Genomic DNA, 25,747 nt, shown 5'->3' on the forward strand with positions numbered 1-25,747 from the left:
ATCAACGCGGGGCTCACGGACGGTGTAATCAGAATTTGGGCTGACTGTACTTAGTATCGCCCTCTTCTTAATTCGTTTTTTTCTGGCATATAAGTGGAAAAAATATTAAACATGTTATATACTTTCTCATAGAAAACAGTGGAATAAGAATAAATTATATGAAAATAATTAATTATCCAAACTATAACCATAGAATCCGATGGTTTATATTGTAATTAAATGATTTAAAATTAAAATAAATATTACATTTTAAATAGTATAAGTTTGATACAGATTTAAACCCAAATTTTTATCAAATTATTGTTTTTTATAATTAAAGATTTTGTTTTTGTTTTAATTAGAAATCTCATTATAATAATCAGGTCAATAACTACTATATTAAATAAATTAAAATTTTATAAATATGATAAAAATTTAAATTTTTATTTTAAAAATTTTAATATTTTATCAATTTTACTAATATTTAAAACCAAAACCCTAGTTTCTTTACATAGAGTCAAACGTTATAGTTAAAAAATGAGTTTTTAAGTTTGGCCATCAAAAACAAAACCATCAATGGATAGATTGGATAAAGTTTAATTTATTTTTTAAAAAATATATTTTGGTTTTATTTTTATAATAAAATAAGTTATTTAATATAATTTCTAAATATAGATAATTGATTAGATGACAGATTCTCTGTTTTACAAATATAATCATTTTTAACATATAATTGTAAACCCTTTAAATAAATAAATGGGTTATTAATTAATTATTTATTATAATATAAATATTATTTTTTATTAAAATTAATGGTTCGACCATCTTATATATAAGGTTGGGTCATGGACCTCATTCATTTTATGGGACAACCAATCTCATAAAACTCACTATTATATATACTTTAGACTTGATCAAATTCGATTTATTGTCACCTCCACCTTTTACATTTCAACAAAATACTAATTTAAAAAATAATCATATTAGTGATCTATAAAGTGTCTCGATGTAATACCCTCAGATATGTTCCAGAGGCATTTACGTCTTTTAACTCTGTTTTGAGATACTTCCAATGTTTTAAATATATATATATATATATGTTATGTATGGGTGCATTTATATAAATATACATATGTAAATAAATACAAAAAGAAAACAAAAGAAAAAAAAAAGAGAAAGAGAAAAAGGGAGATAAAGCTTAGATAAACGGAGAGTAAAGTCAACAAAGGTAGCTCATCCCATTTTTTTTCTATCATCTTCTTCTCCCGTAAAGCTCCAGCAACCACCATTTCTTCATGCCTTTTCTTTGCTTTCTTGAAGCCAAAGGAAGAAATTGAAGGGATATTGGAAGAAAAAATAAGAAGAAAAGAAAATGAAGCACTTGGAAGCTTTGGTAACCAAAGATCTCATTCCTTCTCCTTTCATCTATGTTTATATGCATGTTATATGAATATGTTAGTGTGTTTTGGTATTGATTTAAAGTGATCTTGATGATAAAGGAAGCAAAACAGAGGAGGAAGCCAACTTGCAAAGATTTGGCTTGAAATAAGGTAAGGGGTTTCCTCCTTGATATGTCACATGTTTTATGCTTTTGGTTCCTTAGATCTATGTTATAAATGTTGATTTTGATGTTGAGGAATATTGTTTTGCCATTTGGGATGTCTATATATGTGATTTTGTTCATGGCAGAATGTTACAGAATATTTACAGTTTTTGCCACTGAGTTCGTCCCATGTTTTGGCTGCCTTATTTGATGAATTATGAGTGCTATTATATCTTGTTGGAAAGCTCTTTGAATTATCTTTCCGATGATATATAGCTTGTATGAATTAGAGATCATTTGGACTGTTAAAGATTGTATAAACCGAAATGACTGCTTTATCAAATAAACAGGGGAGGCAGTTTTTGCCACTGACTTTATCTGCTGTTTTGACTACCTGATTGAATGAATTATGAGTGCTATTATAGCTTGTTGGAAAGATCTTTGAATCCTCTTTTCAACTATATAAAGTTTGTATGAATTAGAAACCGTTTGGGCTGTTAAATTGTATGAAAAGAATGCTGCCATGCTAAATGTCTGTTCTGTGAACAGTATTTCGTAATTTTATCACTGAGTTTAGCTCACGTTTTGACTGCCTTATCTATTGAATTATGAGTGTTATTATAGCTCGTTGGAAAGATCTTTGAATCCTCTTTTCAACGATATATAGCTTGTATGAATTAGAAACCGTTTGGGATGTTAAATTGTATGAAAAGAAGGCAGTCCTGTTAAATGACTGTTTTGTGAATAGTGTTTCATAATTCTGGGCAAGAAAGAAAGAAGGAAAGAAAGAAAGAAAAGGAAGAAGAAAGGAAAGAAAGGAAGGGAAAGGAAAGAAAAGAAAAAAAGAAAAAGAAAGAAAAACAAGAAAAATAATTTGGGGCTCAAGATTTAGGGGTCATCCCAAGAGTAATGTCTGGTGCGTTATGAATAAATTTAAATGAAAGCAAAATTAGTAAGATATAAGACCCGCATACATGCTATAAACTATGAGGGGGCACTTTACACTACACCGCCCGCAGTAGGGCACGTCCGCAGTAGGACACGTCCGTAGTAGGACATAAACCCCCAGTAGGGTCCGCTCGCAGTAGAGCATGCTCGCAGTAGAGTATGCTCGCAGTAGAGCATGCTCGCAGTAGAGCATGCTCCCAGTAGAGCTTAATTCAGAGTTAGAAATAGTGTAGTGAAAGAAAAAGAGCTTGAACTTAGAAAAGTGTCAAATCCCTATAGTTAGCTTCTAGAAAGTATTAAATAGACACCAGATGGGACAAAGTATGACCCAAATAGTAAAGAGTGAACTAAATTACCCCCTCAATCTCTCATAGAGGTTAGGATGTGAGGTTGAGTCCCAAAAGTGAGTTAGAACAGGAAAAAAAAAAAAAAGATAGGTTACTTGATTCTTTCCCCTTACTGAGTGTTCTTATCACTCACTCCCTTTTCTTTCCTGATTGCAGGTATAGGTGATCGAGGTAGCTGCGAGGCAGGGTCAGGTCAGCGTAGGTAGATCCGGCTGGAGCAGGTTATCTCTAGTTTATATTACATCCATACAGTGACATGTTCTTATCGACTTTTGACTTTTTGAGATTATGGTACAGTTACATATGATTACTCCCTATTTTCAGATACTTTCAGATGAGTCTTCATATGAGTATATACATCTTTTGTTCGCTTCCAGATTTTTAGTTTTCTTGGAATACTTCCTAAACACTTTTAATGATGCGTTTATTTTAAAGTATTTTTAAAAAAGAAAAAAATAGACGCTACGAATATTAATTCGTAGCATTTCTCCTTCGGTGGGTAGTACTTCTAGGGAGGGATGTTACACTCGATTTCAAATGATTAAGTTGACAATAAAACCCAAAATTAAGGAAAACACTTCATTATATGCAAGTATTTAAATAAAAGAATAACTTTAATTCTATTTTAAAAATAATTTTGCTTTGATCTTTAGTGTGTTAATTAAATTTTTGTGAGTATGAATTAAATTTCATCAACATAATTGAAACACCGTATATACATGATATATATATCAATAAAATTATATATATTTATTTTGGATATATAAATAATTATACATTTAATATGTATCATTAAATAATTGAGTGATTTTGAATTAAGAATAAAACAATATTTAATAGCGTTTATAACCATATAACTATTTAAACCTTATTTATAACAATATAACTAGAAAAACTTCTTTAATAATAACATCATTTTTACCATTTCTCTTTATAAAAAGATAATCCAACTTGTTCATATATTATTATTACTCTAAAATCGAAAAATGAATCTCCGATAATTATATCTAATGCATATAAATTTGAGCGTTGAAATAATTTATACATCGAAACAATGTAAAACTATTAATTTATTACTAAAAATACATTATCGTTCTCTCTTAAAGATTGATGTTGAAGTTCAACACTTGCAAAATGATATAGAAAAATGTGATGAATCCCAACAAGATTAGCATGAAAAGATTAATACTAATCATGATATTGATAAAGATGATATTGGAAATATGTTTGATATTGGGTTATTATCAACCGCAGAGGATTTAATACTTGGATAAAAAAAAAAGTTTTAAATAGAGATGTTTTCAATCGAAATGATAAAATAGATAATATTCTAGTAGAAAAATATGAATTTGATCAAAAGATAATGAATGCTAATTGTAGCCTTAAATATATGAATAATTCATAGTATTCAACATCTGTTCATGTATTATGTAAGATTGTGATAAATCCACTACAATTTACTTTCATAAAGAACCAAAAAGTTTGGAATTCAATGTATTGGTTACCTTTTTTCTTAACCTATCTAATAACTCCTAATACCAATGTAATGGTAAGGGGTATACAAGGCTTTTAAGTGATAGATTATTTGACCGATAAAGACGTGATGCAAGGTATATTCGAAAGACAAGCTTTAGAAATCGGGTTTCATTATAAATTTTTTCAATCAACGAGAACACATATGGAAGATTAAAGTCTTCATTATCTATGTTGATGACATGCGAAGGTATCGGGATATGAGAATTTTTAACTTTTATTATGTTAGGAAATTGACCACACATGTCCGTGGTATCAAATTATATCTCATCATGGTCAGGCAAGCTTGTCTTCTGAAATGTCGGATTGAAATGGCGTATTGTTTTTAGACTTTAACCATGAGACTCTTGATCATTACATGACTCAATAATGTTGTGCTGCCCTTGTTTGGGAAATCCTAGGTTCTTGCAATAGTCCATCACGTGAATGTTCATGATTTCTTCTTATTATTTTATTTGTTATAATTTGACTAATGAAAGAAAACTAAAACTCTGTAAAAACAATTTTGGGGTGTTCAAATCAACACAAAGGATTGGAGCAAAGACACTGGTCTTGCATTTCATCAGTTGCTCAGCGAACAAAGGAAAAAGGAGGCCTGAACTCTAGAGAAAAAATTCCAAGGAATTTTCTCTTGGCTACCTACGTTGAAACTACAGAGCTCCATGAGCTCAGATTGGGTGGAGTTATGGATTTGCGAACGAGGCCTCATAGGTTGTGTTTTGTTTTGCTGGTTGCAAGAACCTATGGAAAGATACCCAAGATTTTTTTTTGTAAGCAAGTAAGTATTATAAACAAAATAAAACGTCGTCTTACGGAAGACAACGAGAAAAGAAACAATCAAAACTTAACGATCTAAAGAAGGTCGCAAGCGAAGGAAAACACAAAAACAAGCTGCCCATCTGCCTCTAGGACATGTCCTAGCTTGTGAACCGACACACCGCTGCAACCAAGAAGAACCAATAGCCACCATCTCTCCCTATCTATCAATCTATTGCTTAGATATATTTTGAGAAAAAGTTCTATAAAAAGATACTTGGCGGTTATATATTTTCCAAACTTGAACACCCACATTTGTTAAATTACTCGAGGTGGGTAACAAGCTGAAGAACTTCTTTATTGATGATCTTCTTGGCACTCATAAATCCAATGTGTATATAATATAACAAAATTGTATCGTTTGCTCACTATTCCCTTATTTTCAAAAGAGTATAAGTTTAAGTCTTCTTTATTAATATATCATAATCAAACTTTTGATTTATTGATTCAATGATTATAAGATCAGTCATTGAACTCAAAATTTATCTTATTTAATATAGTTGATAGAATTTTTCGTTACAAAAAAATAATACTATACATCAATACAATGATTGAATTACGAATTAATATTGCGTACTGATGCAATGATTGAACCACAAATAAATCACCAGAGCAAACTCGAACAAACTAAATTATATGTTAATATTGTTTAGTCAAAAACAAAACTCCGCGTTTGAGTTCCCTCTTATATTCTCTTGCAACCCTTTCAAATGTACAGTCCACAACTAAATTGAAACTCCTTAAAGTCAAAAAAACTTCTTAAAACACTTATTTTTGAAAAGTTTCTTTGAACGGTTGAAACTCCTTCAGCTTTCTATTGTTCCCATATGTGTGATGCGCATGTTGGCTCTAAATCATGCTTATCAGAAAAAATCATAAAGAAGGAATATTTTCTTACCCAATTTCCCTGTTAGTCGATTCAAACACTCTTCGTCAACAATACAATTTACATAACTCAACAACACAATAATTAATTCAATTTAAATACTCAATAAAATTTAAAATCAAAAACTTTTAAATTCATATTTATTAATTTACGACATCTTCGTCCTCAATAAAATATATATAAATTGATATAATTTAAACAATAAAAATAAATATTAACAAACTAAAATTATAATTTCTAACACACCATTTGTAACAAAACATAATCAACCAGTCAAACACGGCATTAGTGGATAATAATCGACAGGATCATTTACAAAATTGACCACGCGACTGGCTCACCCGACAAAGTTAATGTGAAATCCACACTCTGCCTTATTTCTTTTTATAAAATCAATCTTTATTTTTCATAAAATATCTTATGACCAGACTATTTATAATTGACTGCTACAATCCTAAAATCAATATTAAGATAGAACTTTAGGCTAAAAGAGATTAAATTTTTTTTTTTTTCCTAATGTTAAGGTAATCTAAAGTAAGGCAAAGAGGGCCAACAGAGTCATGATGAAATCTGCCATTGAGCTTAAATTTAAAAACAGAAAGTGTGGAAGATTAAGGTGGTCGGTTATCATGGCTTGTTGGCTGCAACTGCAAGAGCGATCATTTTATACTGCAAACCTACCACCCACTCGTACGATTAATTCTCTTTTCCACTTTCATCATCTTGAATGTTTATCATCACCACCACGTACGCCTTTCACATCCTCCGTCATTAGCGGGATTCATGGTGGGTCGGAGGAAATTTATGATGTTTGGTTTGGCAGATTATGATGAAAAGACACAGGAAACTAAGAAAACACAATTACAGACAATTTTCATTTGGTCTTGGAGGGAAAGTATTATTTTTTTTTTTTGGAGAGTGGGTGAAAGTATTCTTGCTAAGAGCAATGTTCGTGATGTAAAACAATGTTTTTACAATTAGAGTAGTGATCGAACTGATTGTTTAACTAATTTATGGTTTGATCAAAAATTGATTCATATTACAATTATAATATTTTATTGAACTAGAAAATATTCAAACTCAAATAAAGGGTTCTTTCCCTTCTCCCTCGATTTTATGGCCACGGAGTGAGGACATTATCATCATCTAAGGGCATATGGTGCCTATAACCTTTACCGAACAATGAGGACATTACACATTGGAGATGATTAAGTATAGCTCTACCACTTTATATTTAATACTTTGTATATCATATAATTAATTCAATCATTTTATATTTAATGTAATGCATTTCATCTCATCAACTCAACCATTTTATATTTAATGTGATGCATGTCATCTGATCGAATCAACCACTTTATATTAAATGTGACATAATACATTTGGTTAGCATGGTGATGATTACGTCCAAATGTTTCCATCAATTTAAATACCTTTATTTGACGATAGATGTGTAGTTATGATTAAACGACTTAAATATATTTTCATTTGAAAAAGATTTACCCTTTATATTACTTTTAGGTAGGAACCCACACATTTGCATTGTGTGGCAACATACCATAAGTCTCTGTGATAGGAGTTATTTATATGTTTCTAATGATGTGTTACATGCTAGGATGCATGATTTTAAAACATAAATCAAACTAATCAGGTTGGGTTGATCCAACCAAAACTTGAAGGTAAACTTAATCACAAAATCAATAATTGCAATTGAATTCGGATAGATTGTGATCGATCATTAAACCTCTTTAGTTCACAATTTGACCTTATACATCCCAAGTGTTAATGTCAATACAAAAACATTTAAAAAAAAACCAAGCACTATAAAATATGTGTTAAGAAACCAGTAGAATTTTGATTAAATAAGTTTATATTTTATATATAATAATTAATTATATAAAATTGGTCTGAAGGTTATATTTAATATTTATTTAAATAATTCAGTATTTTAAATACCCCATGAAATATTTGCGGTGTGACAATTAGACACCACTTATGCAATTATCGATGGATAAGTTTGCCATTGCGACATTGACTCATCTGGACAAGGCAATGGAAAGAAAGAAAGATACACGGCAACAAAAAAAGCCAAACTCTTCTGGTGGGAGGCATTATCATTGGGATTTTCTCATTCAAACAGGAATCTAAATTAATTTTAATTTATGAATAAAATATTTCTAAATAAAATTACTTTTAAATTGTTATTGACGACGACGATGGACCCTTGTAATGTTTGAATTATTTCCTGTGATTTTTCAGTTTCCTCTTTAGAAAAAAGAAAACGGAAACCCTTATATTACGCACTAATTCAAAATAAAATCAATTTACGAGCATTTTAATAGCAAAATTTGAAAACTTTGAGTACTCAATCAAGCAATTGATCACGGGCGTGCACGTGACACACGAGACGTCAATATTCTTTCCATTTCCAGCTGTTTCACCCACCATGCCAGTTCCAGAATCCCATCCAGTGAAGCATATTTTGCTTATATTCCAGGAGAATTTGTAAACAATTATTCTTCTTCCAATTTGTGCAATTATGTGCACATGGCGACATAGTGCCCAAAGCAACAAAAATTTCCCAAAATTATTTTAGAAATTTATTGGGAAATTAATTTGTGAAATCCCAAAAGCATTGATTTACATAAGCCAAAAGAAATAAAAATTAGCCATAGATGCAGAGATTCCGTCGACGACAAAATCATATCCGTGGACCCCCCTCATTCTGTTTATTATTTTTTTCCCCTCAATTTGCTTTCAATTTAAGCGCATTAATGCCATTTCCTTTTCTGAGTTTTTCAATTATGGAATTTCAATAAATTCGAATAATTTAAACTGGCTATTTCCCTCGGAAGGTTCGAAGAAATAACAGAAAGAATCCATTTTGTCCTTCGTTTTTTAAAATATTTTTATTATTTTTGTTATTTTTTCCGTAAAGGTTAAAATATTATAATAACTCTTCAATCAGAGTGTCAGACTCAATAATAAACAAAATTAAGAAAATTTAAATTTGAATTTTGTTAATCTTTTCAAAAAAAATTTAATATTTTATTAGCAATTTTAATATTTTTAAAAATAAGTTTATTCTCAAATATACAATTGTATGTATAATTGTACTAATGAAATTTTCGTTTATAAGTGAAATTAATATAAATTAAGCATACAAAATTATTTAATAAAATTTTGAAATAAAGATTATTTAACAAATTTAATAGATGGGGTGAAAAAATAATTTTTTCTTACTTCAAAGGGGAATAGTTCTTTCATCAAATTTTGGGTGGGAAATAGTGATCTGGCCTAATTTAATGGTTAAGATTTAAAGGAGTATATAAAAGGTTTCTTTGGCGGCCTCTTACTTGCCAATGCTCATCCTCCTTGTCCGAACTGTAATTGCTCTGTCATTTTCTTCTTTCTTTCTTTCACACAGTCTTCAGAGTTGGAGATATTTTCTCTCTACAATTTTTAAAGTAAATTTCTTCAAATCAATGTGTACTTGTTCAAACTGACAATTCCAGCTTTTGAACTTCATTTTTTGGATCTAAATCAGACCATTTCGTTTCAGTTCATTGTGGTTTCTCGTTTGTTTGTTCGATGAGTCACTCTGCGACTCAGCTTCTTTCTTCTAAGCATTTTTTAGTTTGAAAATCTATGTTTGAAGTGTCCACTTCAGTTGGGCTTGTGAGAAAAAAATATATATTATACCTCATTTTTAGTTTTCTCTCTCTCTTTCTCTCTCTTTTTTTTTTGGTCTTTTAACAGGCAGTAGACCTTCTGAATTTTTCATTTCTTTTTTCTTTTTACTCGCTGGAATTTTTTTCGGAAATAACATGAAATAAACATTTCTTTAGGTGATCAATGAGATGATATGAAACTCACTTTGCACATGTATGTTTTGCAGGGACTGCTCTGTATGTGAATGACAGAAGTTCTCTGAAGGCTTCAAGAAGCATTAACGTTTGATCTTCGCTAGTCAGTAGTATAATTTCTTGGATCAGTTATTTGAGTTTGTTACTTCTAGATGGCGATAGACTTAGGTTCTCTGATGGATAGATCGTTGGCAATTTTCACGTCCGATCATGCATCAGTGGTGTCAATGAACTTGTTCGTTGCACTTCTTTGCGCATGTATTGTGATCGGTCATTTACTTGAGGAAACTCGCTGGATGAACGAGTCAATCACGGCTCTAATTATTGTGAGTTTCTACTTTTCTCATTTCCATCAGAAATTATTAAGGAGATTCAAATGCTGAAATTAAACTTGACTTTGCGCGAAACATGGCAGGGTTTAGGTACCGGTGTTGTTATTTTGCTGACAACTAAAGGAAAGAGTTCGCATCTATTGGTGTTTAGTGAAGATTTATTCTTCATTTATCTTCTTCCACCTATTATATTTAATGCTGGGTGAGTTAATACATTATACCAGTTCGTTTTCTTTTGTCACTTACACTTAATTTTAATTTGGTAATAACATCTTAATTAGCAACAACTAACTTAATTTACCTGATTTAAACTGGATTTTACTGATGATTTTTTAATTCGGCATGTTTTCTTATATCGCTGTGTGCCGCATTATAGCTATTATCTGACAGACATCAATGGTTCTGCTATATTGTTGTCATAGAATAAAGTTTTCTTGATCAGACAAGGAGGTCCATACTATACTTCAATTTCATTAGGTTACTTGAAAACTTAAAATACATAGTTATAGAAGGAAATCTCTGGTTTGAACTAGTAAAGAAAAAAAAAAAAAAGAATATCTAAACGTTTGGCTTATCTACCACAAAAAAGATGTAATTGAGTTTCAATGCGGTGGAAGCTGATTGAAGCATAAATTAATTTGTGCCATTTTCCATTGAAAATATGAGCCTTAGAGTAATTCACTTTTCATCTGTGTTTTGCTGCTGCTACTGATTGCAATATTTTTTTGGTTGACAATATTATAAAATATATTAGTGGTCAGTTATGATGGTTGATCCTTCTCTGAAGACCAGGTTTCAGGTTAAGAAGAAGCAATTTTTTCGCAACTTTATGACCATCATGCTGTTTGGGGCGGTTGGCACTCTTATATCTTTTGTAATCATATCATTTGGTATGCCCAAAACTTGATGTATGTTTTATATCTTCTTGTTGTGAGCAAAAAGTAGAAAGAAGTCTGGCTCACCAATCATGCTTTATCAATACTATATTTGTAGCTCTATTTAGATTGATTTGACCATGCATGAAAATCCAACCAGTGATTAATGACAAATTCCTTACCGCAGCCTGTGCATTTTGATATAAGTAGTGGGATTCAGTAGTGCTTGGTACACCTGTCCATTTTTCTTCATCAAATTACAGAACTATATAAAATGGCCCCTAACTTTTGTTCACTGGTATCTTGACAACTAATGAGTTTTTCGTGTTTTTCCTCAAAGTTCCAACTTCAGAGAGGACTTGTATGGCTTTCATATGAGCTATTCATGGATAAATGAATTCAGTGTTTTTTTTAATCTTATCTCAAAGCTTTACTGATGCGCATAAATAAAGAAGGAACCATTGCATCAAGATCTAATAAATATGAATGCATACCATATATTAATGTTCATTGTTTGCAAGTTTGTTTCTACTAAAGTTTATTTTGGTTATGCTATCTGTTACGTAATTCTTCCCTATTCTGACCCAGGTGCTATACACTTTTTCAAGAAAATGAATATCGGTACTCTCAAAATTGGAGATTATCTTGGTATACTTAACCCCAATATATATATATTTATAAAACATTTATTTTGTTTTGCAATATTGGGATAAAATCCTTCTTGTTTACTCATCTTGTCGCTTAACTACAGCAATTGGAGCAATATTTGCTGCTACAGATTCAGTTTGCACCTTGCAGGTAAAATGCCATTCAAAGTGCTGCTGTCATATTGCAACTTAGCTGGACAGCACTCCTAATTTCAATTATCTTTGTGGTGCAGATTCTTAATCAGGATGAGACGCCTTTATTGTACAGTCTGGTGTTCGGGGAAGGTGTTGTAAATGATGCCACATCTGTAGTTCTTTTCAATGCTATCCAGAGCTTTGACCTGTCTCACCTCAACTCAAGCATGTATTTGCAATTTGTTGGAAATTTTTTGTATTTATTTATTGCAAGTACAATGCTGGGAGTTTTGGTAAGTCTCTGCACTTACATATGTTGGTGCTTGCTTGTGATTTAATAAATTTATTTATACGTTTTTTTCTTTGTGTCATTTAGGCTGGGCTGCTTAGTGCATTCATTATCAAAAAACTGTATATGGGCAGGTTTGTACAAAAGTATCATATTGGTCATTTTCAAATGTCCTTGTTTAGGGAACATTGAGGTACCTATCCACTGTTAAATGGGTCCATAAAGGTAGAACTGGTCACTTGCCAATTTCAAGTGAATGACATCTCCTTGCCCTCAGTCATCCTGACTTCTTCTTTCAATGTAAGAGAAGATGGTAGCTGAGGTCCAAGCTTTGTTCGCACTTTGTGTGTCTGAGTATTATTTCTCAGGAAATTAAAATTAACATATGACTGAATGGGATATATGGTCCTCTATTTCCATCTGCATCCATTGTTGCACCCCAATGTTGATGATGTCAAACTTTGTCAATTTATCTGCTACTTTGCTCCTTAAAGAGAGAAGAAATCTAATGGTTGTGAGCATTATTTTAATATTCCATGTACAAAAAATCAATATATCAAGTTTAAACATGAGCATTATGTTGTTATATTTAGGTAGTGTTTTAATGGTTTTTATTTTCTAATGTGCACCAGGCACTCTACAGATCGTGAGGTTGCTTTGATGATACTCATGGCTTACCTTTCATATATGCTGGCAGAAGTAAGATTTCTCACAACTTGTTGGACACTTATCTTCTGATGCTTTCCTCATTCTATTTTTTATTTGCAGTTTGAAGATATAATAGTGATGATAATTTACGTTTGACTTGCAGCTATTCTATTTAAGTGGCATTCTCACTGTATTTTTTTGTGGGATTGTTATGTCACACTACACATGGCACAATGTCACTGAAAGTTCAAGAGTGACAACCAAGTATGTAAATCTTAAGTCTTGTAATTAACAATTGTACTATATAGGTTAATTGCTGTTTTGTTACAAGGGAATGTCGGGGAAGCTTCCATGCTACTAATTTTTTGTTTCTCCTTATCACTATTGCAGGCATGCTTTTGCAACTTTGTCATTTGTTGCTGAGATCTTTATCTTCCTTTATGTTGGCATGGATGCCATGGACATTGAGAAGTGGACGGTTGTAAGTGATAGGTGAGGTTATGTTTAAATGAAACTTAAGTTGCCATGATGGTTCTGTTTCTGTGAACATATAAAATAGCTTAGTGTGCTGATCAATTTTATCTTTAGTTGAACATTGGATAATAATTTTTTTTTCCTATTTTCCGTTGCCAGCCCTGGAAAATCACTTGGGATAAGTGCAATACTGTTAGGACTGGTTATTGTTGGAAGAGCAGCCTTTGTTTTTCCCTTGTCCTTTTTATCCAACTTGACCAAGAAATCTCCATACGAGAAAGTTGACTTGAAGCAACAAGTAAGAGTTTTGATTCACCCTAATTTTATGTCTACCTCTAAACACAATGTGTGACGGCTTTCTCTTTTGCAGGTTACCATTTGGTGGGCCGGTCTTATGCGTGGTGCGGTTTCTATGGCACTTGCTTATAAACAGGTATGATATTGAATAGTATCCTTTCCATTGACCAAAAGCTAAAATCAATTTTTCAAAAATCAACTCTTGAACCTTTGAACTAGTTTCATTTCACGGAGGCTGTGCTGTAGGAGCAATAATTTGGATAAGTAATATGACTGTGTTAAATTATCAAATGTTTGAATAAACTCCATGGTAAATTTGATGGACTTTGCAATTATAGATTCGATTTGATCTAAAAAACCTGCGTTATGATGTGTTGATGTCATGTTACTCTCTAGTAAACTTACATTAGTGAACAAAAGCAGCAGTGATGACTTGATTAACTCTTTGCTATGCATGCAGTTTACCTGTGCTGGCCATACTAAGTTGCATGGGAATGCTATGATGATCACCAGTACAATTACTGTTGTTCTTTTCAGCACAGTTGTAAGCTACTGCCACATTCTGAAACACCAGAAGGAAAAGAAGCCTACAGTCCAATTCTATTTTCAAGTAACAAAGGCCATTGAACTTATTTGTTTGATCCATGCAGGTGTTTGGGTTGATGACTAAACCACTAGTGAGGATTTTGCTTCCTTCCTCGAAAAGCCTCGCCAAATTGGTGTCTTCTGAGCCCTGTTCTCCTAAATCCTTACTTGTGCCACTTCTTGAGAACGGACATGACTCAGAAGCCGACCACAAAAATGGAAGCATGCTACGTCCAACCAGCTTAAGGATGCTATTGAGCACCCCATCTCACACTGTTCATTACTATTGGCGAAAATTCGATGATGCCTTCATGCGGCCTGTGTTTGGTGGCCGAGGTTTTGTACCTGTGGTTCCTGGCTCACCACTTGAACAAAGTGTTCGTCAAGGTCACTGAGAAGGGAATTCAAAACAATGAAAGCACTAATTTAAAGTGATTCGTAGCTTGGGCTTGAGAGTGTGCCATTTTGTTAATAGTAAAAGGATTTTTGGAGGTTGGTTTTGACAGCAATTTGATTCAGTGTGGCGGCAGCAGCAGCAGCTTGCAGTTTGATTTGATTCTGAAGTGATTGTCAAGTTTTGGTGTCTAAATTGGTTGCCAAAGAGATTGTATACCTGACAGTGCATAGCTTCATAACTTGTAAGGTTCCTACCAATTTTTGTATTGATTGTAATCCAAACGTATATGAATTTTGATTATCCAGTGATTTCTCATGTCTTTTTACATGCAAATCTCAGCAAAGTTTATACATCACTATCACATACAATGAAGCTACATTTCTGTTGTCGGAACTGTCACAAGAAGATCCTCCAAACTGATACAAAGGACGGTGTACCAGCTCATACTCGAAAGGCTTTTTGCACAACAAGACTTTGTGTTCTACCGATGGCTGAGGTATCCCAAAACCAAACTGATAAGAGCAACCATGCAAACATAGAGCAAGGGGAAACCGACCTGAACTGTTCTCGCTCTATTTTTCCTTCCCTGCAACACCTCCTGCAAATAGGAAAGGCAAATATCAGATATAAGAAGATTTCATAGCACTTGTAGGAGGTAGAACATTGAAGAAAACAATGCTATACACATTTTTTAGCAACCCCTCATGTTAGCTCAAAACCATCTGAAAATATTCATCTATGGCTGCCCGAGGATGTTGACAGCAGGAAACCACTTCTGAACCTTTAAAAATGCTTTCAAAACAATAATAATAATAACACAAATAGGGGCGGTAGCAGAAGAAACACTCACTAACACATGCTTAAGCCTATCCTTCTCTCGAGTAGCAAAGCCACTCTCTTCTGTCAACTTCTTGATGGTATGTTCAGCCTGCAGTGAATTTCACACTCTTTGTTACAATCTTATTTAGAAATTAAAAAAAAAGATAAAAGAAGAAGGGGAGGGGGGGTGGGGGGGTTGTGGTTGTGGGGGCGGGCACTATAGTGGCTTTTACCAACTTTCTGGCAATGCCAACCATTGGATCAGTTGACAACACTTTGAAATTGTGCACCAATGCACCAAACAATGGTTAACACTGATCTGACCATGTATGCTTACTCTACCACAGGTATACAAATAACGAAAATGCAGGTAACTTCCTGACGCTAAAAGGAAGGAATTCAATCTTCAAATCAGGGCATGAAACAGAGTGTTATCATCCTAGCCAAGAATCAGATGACAGACGATAGGCTTTATTCATTTCGATGAAACTATGTTTATCATCAAAATGAAGGAAAAACACTTGTGTCAATCTGGAGACACATCACCATTAAATTTGATACATGTGATACTTTTTCACTTTAGCCAAATGCTAAATGATTTAAGGAAACTTTTATTTCCCAACCAGCCTAAATTATTTCTTTGTGAAGGTGGTTAGCAATCAAGTGAGTTAATATTTCCTGGTTGTATGCTACAAGGTTAAACCTAAGGTGGAAGAAACAAACCTCTCTTAATTGTGAATCTGCTAGATTTAGCTTTGACTTCAACTCCTCAAAATCCTTGGCCAAATTCAGTTCCAATATGTCTTTCTTTATTTTCAATTCCGTTACCTCCTTTGCAGGCCTTGAAGACACATCCTCAGCTGCTCTCAATTCATCGGTATCCTTTCCCATTTCCAACCCCTGCACATCCTTGGTTGGTCTTAACTCACCGGCAACCTTACCAGTTTCAGGGCCCTCCACATCATCAGCTACCTGTCATGAAACAAAAGAAAAATGGTGATATTATGGACCTTTTTGTAAGTAGTAGTTCAACTGCAAAAATTGTTCTATTATGGTTCTTACACATGAAAATGTATTAAAAATGAAACTTCATACTCGACCAAACATGCGGATGACAACAATAGACACACAAAGCCAGCAAAATGGTATGACAGATGAGGCATAGTACCGCATAATTAGACACACATCTCCATGAGCGAGACAGCAGTTGTAACTGAATAGAACTAAGGCATAAACTGCAGGATAGTGAATATACTTGAGAGAGAGAGACACTGGGAGGAAACCGGAAAAAGAAAAGAGGAACGATGCTCTATCAACACTATAACTCCAAACAAATGAAAAATAACATAATTTTACTTACATTATTGCTTGGATGTATGTTCTCGACTCCAGTCGGTGCTACATCCTTCTGCAATGATGTTTCCAGAAATGGTTCTCCATTTCTTGGTAGCAAAATTGGAGATTGGGGTGGGCTAATGAGAACCACTCTAAGCTTCTTTTCATCAACGCGTTTGCCATTGTCTTTTGCAAACTGCCAGATGACATATATGAATAATAAAAAATAATGAGATAAACTAAAAGAAATTGTGTTGTCAAACATTTTACCATATCAGATGTAATGTCCTCATCAGTTGTCCCAAAGGCAACTACTGTGCTTTGAATCAGGAACTTGTCTTTGCACTGCAAATCTGGTGGAGCTATACGCTGAGCTTGCATAGTAACTGCATCAAAATTTAACTTTAAGCAATGCAAGCAACAATTAAGCAGGACAAGGGAAGGATGGAAATAAATACCGGCAAAATCAAATGTTGCCCTTGGCTTGATGATACCCACATTGGGTCTCACACAATATTTCTTTGGAGAGGTAGTCTTTACCTGCCAATACATTAAATAATGATCAAGTCATTCCTTCGATATATTTCATTAAACCCAAAGATTTTGAGCTTGTACATCCTATCATAATGGTATAGGTGGATAGATGTTAATTTGCAGTAATAATATGAGAGCATACAAGGAAGAAATTTTTAACAATAATAAATCATCAAAGAAACAACAATAAACTAGGGTTAAAACAGAAACAACAAAATCTATTGAATGACTAAAGTGATAAATATCCGCACCTTAAAAGCAACATACTGATCAGACTTATTACCAAGTTGAATTGAGCATGAACTTTGTTTCTTCACCTCAACTAAGGAGAGGAGGAGATTTAGTCAGTCTAGCCAATATTACAATTCATAATAAAAAGATCACACAGTACAAAACAAACCACAAAGCATCCTGCACAAGTTACAGTATCCTTGGGACGTCGCTTTACAGCACAAGTAGATAGTATCCACAGAAAAATAATCATGCACCCAAAATTAGGATAGAAACATCCATTAACAATGGTGGGAAAATCCAGTTGTTTATATAAAATCCCATTCAGAGAAAATGTATGACTATTAAAACAAAAGGATGTCAATACCATTGGAAGAATGAAAAGTATTTAGATTCTATAGATAACATAGAAACCATTAAATTCAAGATTGAAAACCATGATAAATGAAAGAACAAAACATAGTAAACCTTTACTTCCAGCTTATTAGATGCGATTAAACAACAAAATTTCAAATGGAAAAAAAAGGACAGATGGGAATGTTAACTTTTTCAAATGAGCAATAGTCATTTTAAATACACAAATAAATACATACATACTTGTGTCATCATGTCATTAGAGGTTACTTTATCATTAATTCAAAATCATCCAATCACATTATAACATAAGTGTAAATCTATTTGTATATTTGAAGTGGCTATGCATAGTTTTATTGTTTCAAATACTTACATGTAAACTTGAGTTCAAGTGGTTGAATTTCCAAAAGTTCTTTAGCCATGACTGTACCTGAACTAGAAACCAAAACCAATCAATTCTAAGCATCATAAAACCACAGTATCAACACTTAAAACAAATAAATAGCCGAATTATAAGTACAGATCCAACTAAATCCCACCAGCATTACATTAAATACATAGACCAATAAAGCAACAACACTTAACGAACTCAAACTTAAAACAGAATATGCCCATCAATGTTTTTGTAAGAAAAAACCAGAGTAATGAAGCTTACTTGACGGGTTTGAACCTGAAAAGAAGTGGAAAGAAAGAGGAGCTACCGGGAGAGGATATGAATGTAAAAAAAGTTGGTGATCTGAAACATCATTTGGAGTGAAATGAAAGCAACGAGACAAGAAAGAGATGTGAACGGTGTTGTTGGTTACGTGGGTCTCTTTCTCTGAGCAGTTTGTTGTACCCGCTCTTCCCTCTCTGCGTCACTACTGCATTTACGTTTTGGTTTTGACTTGGTTTAATGGCTCGGCTCCGTTGCAACCAAAAGTCATCCAACTTTGCCGACACCATTTAAAGTTGATTCTGGAAAAAACAATAATATACTGCCAGATTCCACCCATCTTCCAGCTAAAATTAAAGCTGGCTGACATTTTGTTGTCAACTTTTTCGGAGTTTATGCCGTGTTTTAACTTTTTTTTTTTTGGTTATTATTGTAAATATTTTTCAATCCACTGCACCAAAACCATAAACTATCATTTTCAAACTGAAAAAAAAAAAAAGGCAAATTTTCACCTTAAGTTTTATTGGTAATATTTTTGAAAAATAAGGAGAAGGTGAAAATATTTTTATAATAATATTAAAATAATAAAATTATTTTTTTACAATTTATTTTAAAAATTTAGAAATTCATAAATTCTTCATTTCTTTTTACCTTTTTCATAAGATAAGATTAAAGGCGATGGTAATATCGATAACCCCAATCGGTAAAAACTTCATTATCAATCTATTAACAATATTTTCCTCTTAACGTTTTTTGTAAAAAATTAGATTAAAGATGATGATGATATCGATAACCCCTATTGATAAAAACCTCGTATCACCATTAATAAACTCCATTGACAACACTTGGACAACCCTCTTCTCTTAACCTCATTCACAATATTGGATTAAAGATAGTGATATTGATGTTGGCAAACCCCATTGAAAAATCCTTACCATCATCAACAACGCTCTTCTCTTACCCTCCTTCTCAAGATTGGGCCAAAGACAAATTTCTTAAATTTGCCCTTATTGTCATCTTTTATGAAAAATTTAGCGTATCATTAATTCAATCCAACTCCTATATATTTTCATTAAATTATTTAGGAGATCATATTCAATTATCAAAATTTGCACCAATGCATAAAGACGTAAAGAAAGGAAATTGAAAAAAAATTAATAAAAAAAAATAAACAGATCTCCTCATCTCATGACTTGAAGCATATCCAAATCTAAAACTCTCTCCGATTTTTTTTTGTTTAAAAAAAAAAAGTCTTTACTAAAATTTGTTTGTTTGTGTGATTATATTTTTTGAGATTTTCTGAGTTCATATTTTGTTATGAGACATTTAAGAAAAATATTAATGAATTTTTCGAGTTTATATTTTGTTTTTTGAGCAATTGTGGTGGTTTTTTTTAGATATTATCTTCCGCAAAGATTTGTTTAAACAAATAGTATAAAAAGATTGAAATAAAGTAATCAAGAAAAGACTAACTTTCAGTAGTGATAAATTAATATAGTTCGATAAAGTAGTAAAAAAAAAATATGAAATAAACAATTTATATAAAAATAATAAAGAAGAGAAATAATTTTTATTTTTTCAATATTATAATTTATGTTTTAATTTGATGGGGGAAAATTATCTTAATACCTTTTATATTTAAAAATTAAAAAAAAAATAGATGAAATGAAAATTTTTGTCTTTTTTAACTTTAAGGAAGATATAATTTTTTTTCTTTCGACGTAATTTGAATTGAAATTAGTCATTTTCTTTATTATCAATCGAAAACAACTTTCATCAAACAAATGCATTAACATTATATTATTAATTGATTATTTATTTAATATGATAATAAATTTTTTAACATTAAAATATAATTTTTTATGGTGGGACTTTTGGCAGAAACCCAAAACCAAATTTAAAATTTAAATTGTTTATCATCATCCAATAAATTTCAATAAAACTAAATATGTCTATAATAAATATTATTTATATAATTTTAAATTAAAAATAAAACATATTATAATTAATATTTAAATTGGCTCAATAAGTTGTATTTGTCACAAGGAGTCAAATTCCACGAGACTATCATAAATGGTGATCTCAAACATTATTTCAAACTCTATTATTATTTATTAGAATAATTAATTAATTTACACATGGGTGAAATAAGAGGATTTGTAATATTATTATATTAAACCTGTTACTTTTTTTTATACTCACCAAATAAAATAAAATAGTGCTCTCTCAAGAATTATATTATATAATTTATGATTTTTTATAATTAATTTTTAAAAAAATTAAATTTCAAAGTGTTTTTTTTTTAATTTACAAGTGAAAAAATACTTTTTGGACTAAATCATAAATGGGAAAATGTTAATCCCCTTTTTTAGGGGTGGAAAATTACTATTTAAAAAACAAACAAATTATTTTATCGTAATATTTATAATAAATAAAATTACGTATATATGTATATATGATTTATTATTATATAATTGTGTATTTAGAAATATAAATATTATTTTTAATTTAAAATTATTTAATCATGTTTATATATTAAAAATTTTCTAAATATAATTTTGTAAGTGAGGTTATATATACGATTTTTATATACATAAATAAATATATATTATTATAAAATTAAATATTATTTTATTATTAATTTCCATTTTTTTAATTATATAATAATATATTATCTTTATATTATTTATATATTTAAAAATATATATATATAATTTTATTATATTTATAATACATGCATACATGCGTTTGTTTTCCCTTCTAAGTGGAAAACACGTGCCCTTCTCGTGACACACGCCTCATTGGATCGATAATTTCAAAGACAGGCAACCCAACTCCATCTGCCAAGTTGCCAACGGCCAACCGCATATTAACCCTATAACCAAACACTTTGAGAACAGAACATTCCACTTGAAGAATAAGAAACGAAGAGTATCCAAACAGAGGAAAACTTTCGATGAAAACAAGGCAAGTTTGCGACAGATCTCAACAAACACATCATCCCAAGTATAAAACAAACGGCAAAACTCCCATCAATAAAACGCCTCTGTCTTTTACACTTTCTTTTCTCTCAGACACAGGCGTCGTGCTCTCCGCCATTCTCTTTCTCTTTTCTAAGATCTATTTTATTTCTTTTTCCATTTCCAATGGCTTCTGTCGCAGGAACTACTTCACTGTGCTTGACTTCTGTGTCTTGCTCTTTCAAACACACCCAGGTTGTTCTATTGTGTCTTTATGATCTCATTTGTTTCAGTGTTAGTTTTTATGGAATGATTTGGATCTTTCAACTTCACAGTTCTAGTTTTTGTTTTCCTTGGAGTCTACATGTTGACGTGGGTGTCGATCTTCTTGTTTATTTTCATATGGGTTGTGTTGATTGTTTGATGATATGTTTTATTTTCGATTTCGGAGTAACAATCTGAGTATTTGTTGGGGCTGAAACAAGCATCTTAATTTAAAGTACAGCTTAGATTAGTAAGTATTTTGATATGAATATGAATCTTGATTCTTATATTTTTTCAAGGTAAAATTATGATTTTTTAAAAGAGCAGGGCTTTAGTCTGTCGGAAACATATATTCGGTTTACAATTGTGAAGGTATAAACTATATTATATAAAATTAATTAGCTTGTATTAAATTCTAATTCACATATTATATACTACTCTTTTATGTTTTATTTATTAGATAGAAGACTTTTAGTCGTTAACACCCCTATTCAAGTGTAATCACCTAGGTTGTTAAACTCGTGTTTGGTTCAGCCGGTTTTTGACGGATGCGTTGTCACTTGTATTTAGAAAAACTTTAGATTGTTAGACTTGCCTTTTGGTTCGTGTTCTGATATTATATCGGAAATATATATTGGGTTTATAAATGTGAAGATTGAAACTTATATTATATAACACTAATTGATTTTGTGTAATATGGGTATCAATTTTCAGACTTATAAATCCCATATATATTTTCGATATGGTATAAAGCTATCAATTAGATCTTATATTTATTTTAATTTATATTGTAAACAAGTTTGTCGTTCATATTAATTTTTTACTGTTGTCCACTTTAAAGTAAAATTTCCCTGCTGATGATTCTGCTATTTTGAGCTTCCACAATTGCACATGTCGAGTAATTTATGAGTCATTAGAACAAGTTAAGATTTTGATTGTCTGTTAAAGATTTATTTATAGATGGCTGCATTAGAGACTTTGTTTCCATTTAAATTGAGTTATGTTTTGTAGATTTACTTTTGTTTGAATGTTTAAGCAGGGAAGGATCTCTAGTGCGAATTCAGTTTCACTTCCCATCAATGGGAATAGTTTCCCATCTCTTAGGTTGAGGTCGGCACCACGCTTTCGGGTTTCCTGTGTGGTATGGTTTACAAATTGTGATACTAGAAATTGTTTGTTAATTTATGCAGTGGTATATTTGTGTGTGTGCGTGCTCACGTGTGTATAAAATCTGTTAAATCAAAAGATTGAACTCCGGCATGGTCACTTGGCTACACTTCAGGATCATTTAGTCTTCATTCTGTTTAATGCGATGTTGTATGCTGATTCTTGTAATTTATTTGTCTGGTGCATCAATTATTATTTGTCTCATGCATGCAAGAATTCACATTTTTATATTGTAGTCTATCAGATCATGTATTTGTAAAATGTAACAATTTGTTCATATAGGTTGATATCCTTTTGATTATGCAGTTTACCATATTTGCAAAAAGACCTCATGCCATAGAATGTTTTCGAGTCTGTTGATGCATTTGTCAAATATTGTTACTAATGCTAATGTTTGTTGCAGGCAAAACCAGAGACAGTGAAGAAGGTGTGTGATATTGTGAAGAAGCAATTGGCACTGCCAGAGGATTCTACAGTCACTGGAGAGTCAAAGTTTGCTGCTCTCGGAGCTGATTCTCTTGACACGGTACCTTAATAAGAACTCTGTTAATGCCATTTTAACTCTGCAATCTGTGGTAAATCAATTTTGCCATAATGTTTTTGTTTTTACATGAATATATATATTGAATTATTTACATTTTGTATTGATTTGTCTTTTCGCCGTAGTGTTGTAACTGGTTGATTAGGTTCAAATTTTAGAATATATACAATGAAATTAAATCAGTGGTTTACAAACTGATGAATACATTAATTTAACTGGTACTTCTCGTCTGCTTAACCAGGTTGAGATTGTGATGGGGCTTGAGGAGGAATTCGGGATTAGCGTGGAAGAAGAAAGCGCCCAGAGCATTTTGACTGTTCAAGATGCGGCAGAGTTGATTGAGAAGCTCATGGAGAAGAACGCTTAAATGCTGGAGAGGAGCATGGAACTGCAGCCAGAAATCTAGTTCAATTTATATAAAGCCTTTTAATTTATAGTTGAATCTTTACAGAATGTAGCTGGGTTTGAACTTGGCTGGATGTGTTTTTTCTGTTGTGATTTTGGTTTGATTAGAAGAACTGAATATGCTGGACATCTATCAACATTTTCCATTCTACAATTACACACCCTTTTGTTAGTATTGACGTCAAAATTCAAATAATTATTCTATCCAAAATAAAGAAAATAGAATTATCAACAAAGCCACAAGATGCCGAACTATGATCTGTTTGGTCTTTGGAGAATCGTGGTAAAAAGGGGAATTAAATAATAAACAAATTACCAAGATTATTTGGTGTACTCATTATGTCCATGCCTACCCCACAAAGGATTTTGAATAGTTCCAGGTAAACAATTTGTTTGGGATAAGGTAATTAGGAAACTTTGACCAGTGCATCTTGTTGCCCGTAATTGATGAACCCAGTTGCCATTGTGAGCACATCCTTCCATTTTGGAGTGGACTCTAACATATATCAATTATTTATCTATTTGTATATTTAAAGAGATTACGTATAATTTATAATATATTCTTAGGCTGAGTTAAACTACCCTCTTTGGGTGGTCAATCACTCTTTAGCTGTCAAAATAGTAAGTTTTAAAGGACTCTATGTATAAAAGAAAATAAGAAGAGGAAAATTGTATACTAAATATTTAACTAAAACTCTTACCAATATGATTACTAGCAACTATTAGCCCATAGTTTTTAAATCTGATTATCTATTTTAGTTAACATTCGTAGTATTATTTCTTGTTCTGAAAAAAGGGCGTTGGATACCCAAGCATAAAAATTGTGACGAGCAGAAAGAAAAAAGATGGGTGGTAAATAAAGAGTAAGGACAGTGATTAACAGACAGAACTGATTACCTAATCATCAATATTAAATTGTGGCCAGGTTTGACACATTGTTATTCAACCATTTGCCAACCTAATCAACTCAATCGGTGCTCCTCACATGCTCTTTTTGAGAAGAAATAGTTTCTTCTTCCCATATGGATTTGACACCAAGCCATGTGATCTCCTATCTCACCTGCTCCAACTTTAACCAAGACAGATGATTTCAATTATTTTGGCCCCAACATGTACATCATTCACCACTGGAAAAGAGTTTCATTTGCAGCAACACAAGCTTCACTTGAATTAAGATTCAGATACTTCTCAACAAAATAATTTAACAAACTACATACATTATGACTCTCATGTTACTTTGATAACAAGAAAAAAGAGCATGAACAAAGATTTGTAACTTTTCATTTCACACCCTGAGAAGGTGGTGGCATGACCAAAATGCTGCAGCATATAGAGAAAGCTTGAACTGCCCGAGTAGAATTCTTGGCGCCATGGAGGAAGCAGTAGGCAATGAGCCGAATGGCGGAAAAGCAGAACCTGGGCCAGGGGCATCCGGATTAGGTGGGCTGGGGTTGGAGGGAATGGTGGGCACGGAGATGCCTGTTGGAGTAGGCACCACACCACCAGGAGAAGGCAAGAGTGGAGATATATCAGGTGAAAGTTCTTGGTAGGGAGACATAGCAGGAGGATTTGTTAACAATGCTGGTGAGGCTGAGATGGAAGAAGAAGAAGAAGAAGAAGAGGTTTGTGAATTTAGACGACGATCAGAAGCTATAGAGAGCAAAGGAGAGTTCATAAAAAGTAGCAATAAGATGAGGGGGCAAAAGGAGGCCATTCTAATGATGAAGAAATCAATGCAACACTTATTGCTTGGAGTTGGAGAGCGTATTGTAATGTAATAAAATGGAATACTTGTGCAAAATGGGCAACTTTTTTTCCAAGGAAAAGTTGAGTGATTGAGTGAATATGGGCTTTTGCCGGAAGCTATGATGGAAGTGTTTTAAAG

The 25,747-nt window shown here is 32.2% G+C and overlaps 4 protein-coding genes across 12 annotated transcripts; 2 read left to right on the forward strand and 2 right to left on the reverse strand.

Moving 5' to 3' along the window:
- Positions 1 to 9,352: 9,352 nt before the first annotated feature.
- Positions 9,353 to 15,100, forward strand: LOC123220833 (sodium/hydrogen exchanger 2-like). Of its 5 annotated transcripts, none has more exons than XM_044643421.1 (15): positions 9,353 to 9,438; positions 9,951 to 10,244; positions 10,334 to 10,452; positions 11,043 to 11,140; positions 11,714 to 11,773; positions 11,877 to 11,923; positions 12,006 to 12,200; positions 12,284 to 12,330; positions 12,829 to 12,895; positions 13,008 to 13,108; positions 13,235 to 13,336; positions 13,478 to 13,616; positions 13,689 to 13,751; positions 14,076 to 14,159; positions 14,266 to 14,922. In XM_044643421.1, the coding sequence occupies exons 2-15, from the start codon at positions 10,071 to 10,073 to the stop codon at positions 14,593 to 14,595; spliced, it is 1,626 nt and encodes a 541-aa protein (XP_044499356.1). In that variant the 5' UTR covers positions 9,353 to 9,438; positions 9,951 to 10,070; the 3' UTR covers positions 14,596 to 14,922. The 5 variants fall into 5 exon arrangements, 4 of the variants coding, with proteins under 4 accessions (XP_044499356.1, XP_044499355.1, XP_044499354.1 ...); XM_044643420.1 differs by having other exon boundaries at positions 9,421 to 9,519; XR_006503154.1 differs by lacking the exon at positions 9,353 to 9,438 and adding an exon at positions 14,937 to 15,100 and having other exon boundaries at positions 9,800 to 10,244; positions 14,266 to 14,838.
- Positions 14,833 to 18,796, reverse strand: LOC123220834 (vesicle-associated protein 1-2-like). Of its 4 annotated transcripts, none has more exons than XM_044643425.1 (9): positions 18,526 to 18,796; positions 18,244 to 18,305; positions 17,537 to 17,607; positions 17,210 to 17,291; positions 17,022 to 17,137; positions 16,777 to 16,947; positions 16,140 to 16,388; positions 15,448 to 15,525; positions 14,833 to 15,195 (listed from the first exon to the last, which is right to left on the reverse strand). In XM_044643425.1, exons 2-9 carry the CDS (start codon positions 18,290 to 18,292, stop codon positions 15,079 to 15,081), a joined length of 933 nt encoding a protein of 310 aa, XP_044499360.1. In that variant the 5' UTR covers positions 18,293 to 18,305; positions 18,526 to 18,796; the 3' UTR covers positions 14,833 to 15,078. The 4 variants fall into 4 exon arrangements, with proteins under 4 accessions (XP_044499360.1, XP_044499361.1, XP_044499362.1 ...); XM_044643426.1 differs by having other exon boundaries at positions 18,244 to 18,300; positions 18,526 to 18,795; XM_044643427.1 differs by lacking the exon at positions 18,526 to 18,796 and adding an exon at positions 18,419 to 18,483 and having other exon boundaries at positions 18,244 to 18,300.
- Positions 18,797 to 21,541: 2,745 nt separating this feature from the next.
- LOC123221241 (acyl carrier protein 1, chloroplastic-like) lies at positions 21,542 to 24,016 on the forward strand. 2 transcript variants are annotated; one of them, XM_044644023.1, is made up of 4 exons: positions 21,542 to 21,740; positions 22,789 to 22,890; positions 23,320 to 23,442; positions 23,699 to 24,016. In XM_044644023.1, the coding sequence occupies exons 1-4, from the start codon at positions 21,672 to 21,674 to the stop codon at positions 23,822 to 23,824; spliced, it is 420 nt and encodes a 139-aa protein (XP_044499958.1). In that variant the 5' UTR covers positions 21,542 to 21,671; the 3' UTR covers positions 23,825 to 24,016. The 2 variants fall into 2 exon arrangements, with proteins under 2 accessions (XP_044499958.1, XP_044499957.1); XM_044644022.1 differs by having other exon boundaries at positions 21,548 to 21,743.
- A 679-nt stretch (positions 24,017 to 24,695) lies between these two features.
- Positions 24,696 to 25,577, reverse strand: LOC123221244 (classical arabinogalactan protein 26-like). Its single transcript, XM_044644026.1, has one exon. It carries the CDS (start codon positions 25,574 to 25,576, stop codon positions 25,148 to 25,150), a length of 429 nt encoding a protein of 142 aa, XP_044499961.1. The 5' UTR covers position 25,577; the 3' UTR covers positions 24,696 to 25,147.
- Between the last annotated feature and the right edge of the window lie 170 nt (positions 25,578 to 25,747).

The sequence above is a fragment of the Mangifera indica genome, chromosome 7 (assembly GCF_011075055.1).
Source record: "Mangifera indica cultivar Alphonso chromosome 7, CATAS_Mindica_2.1, whole genome shotgun sequence".
NCBI lineage: Eukaryota > Viridiplantae > Streptophyta > Magnoliopsida > Sapindales > Anacardiaceae > Mangifera > Mangifera indica.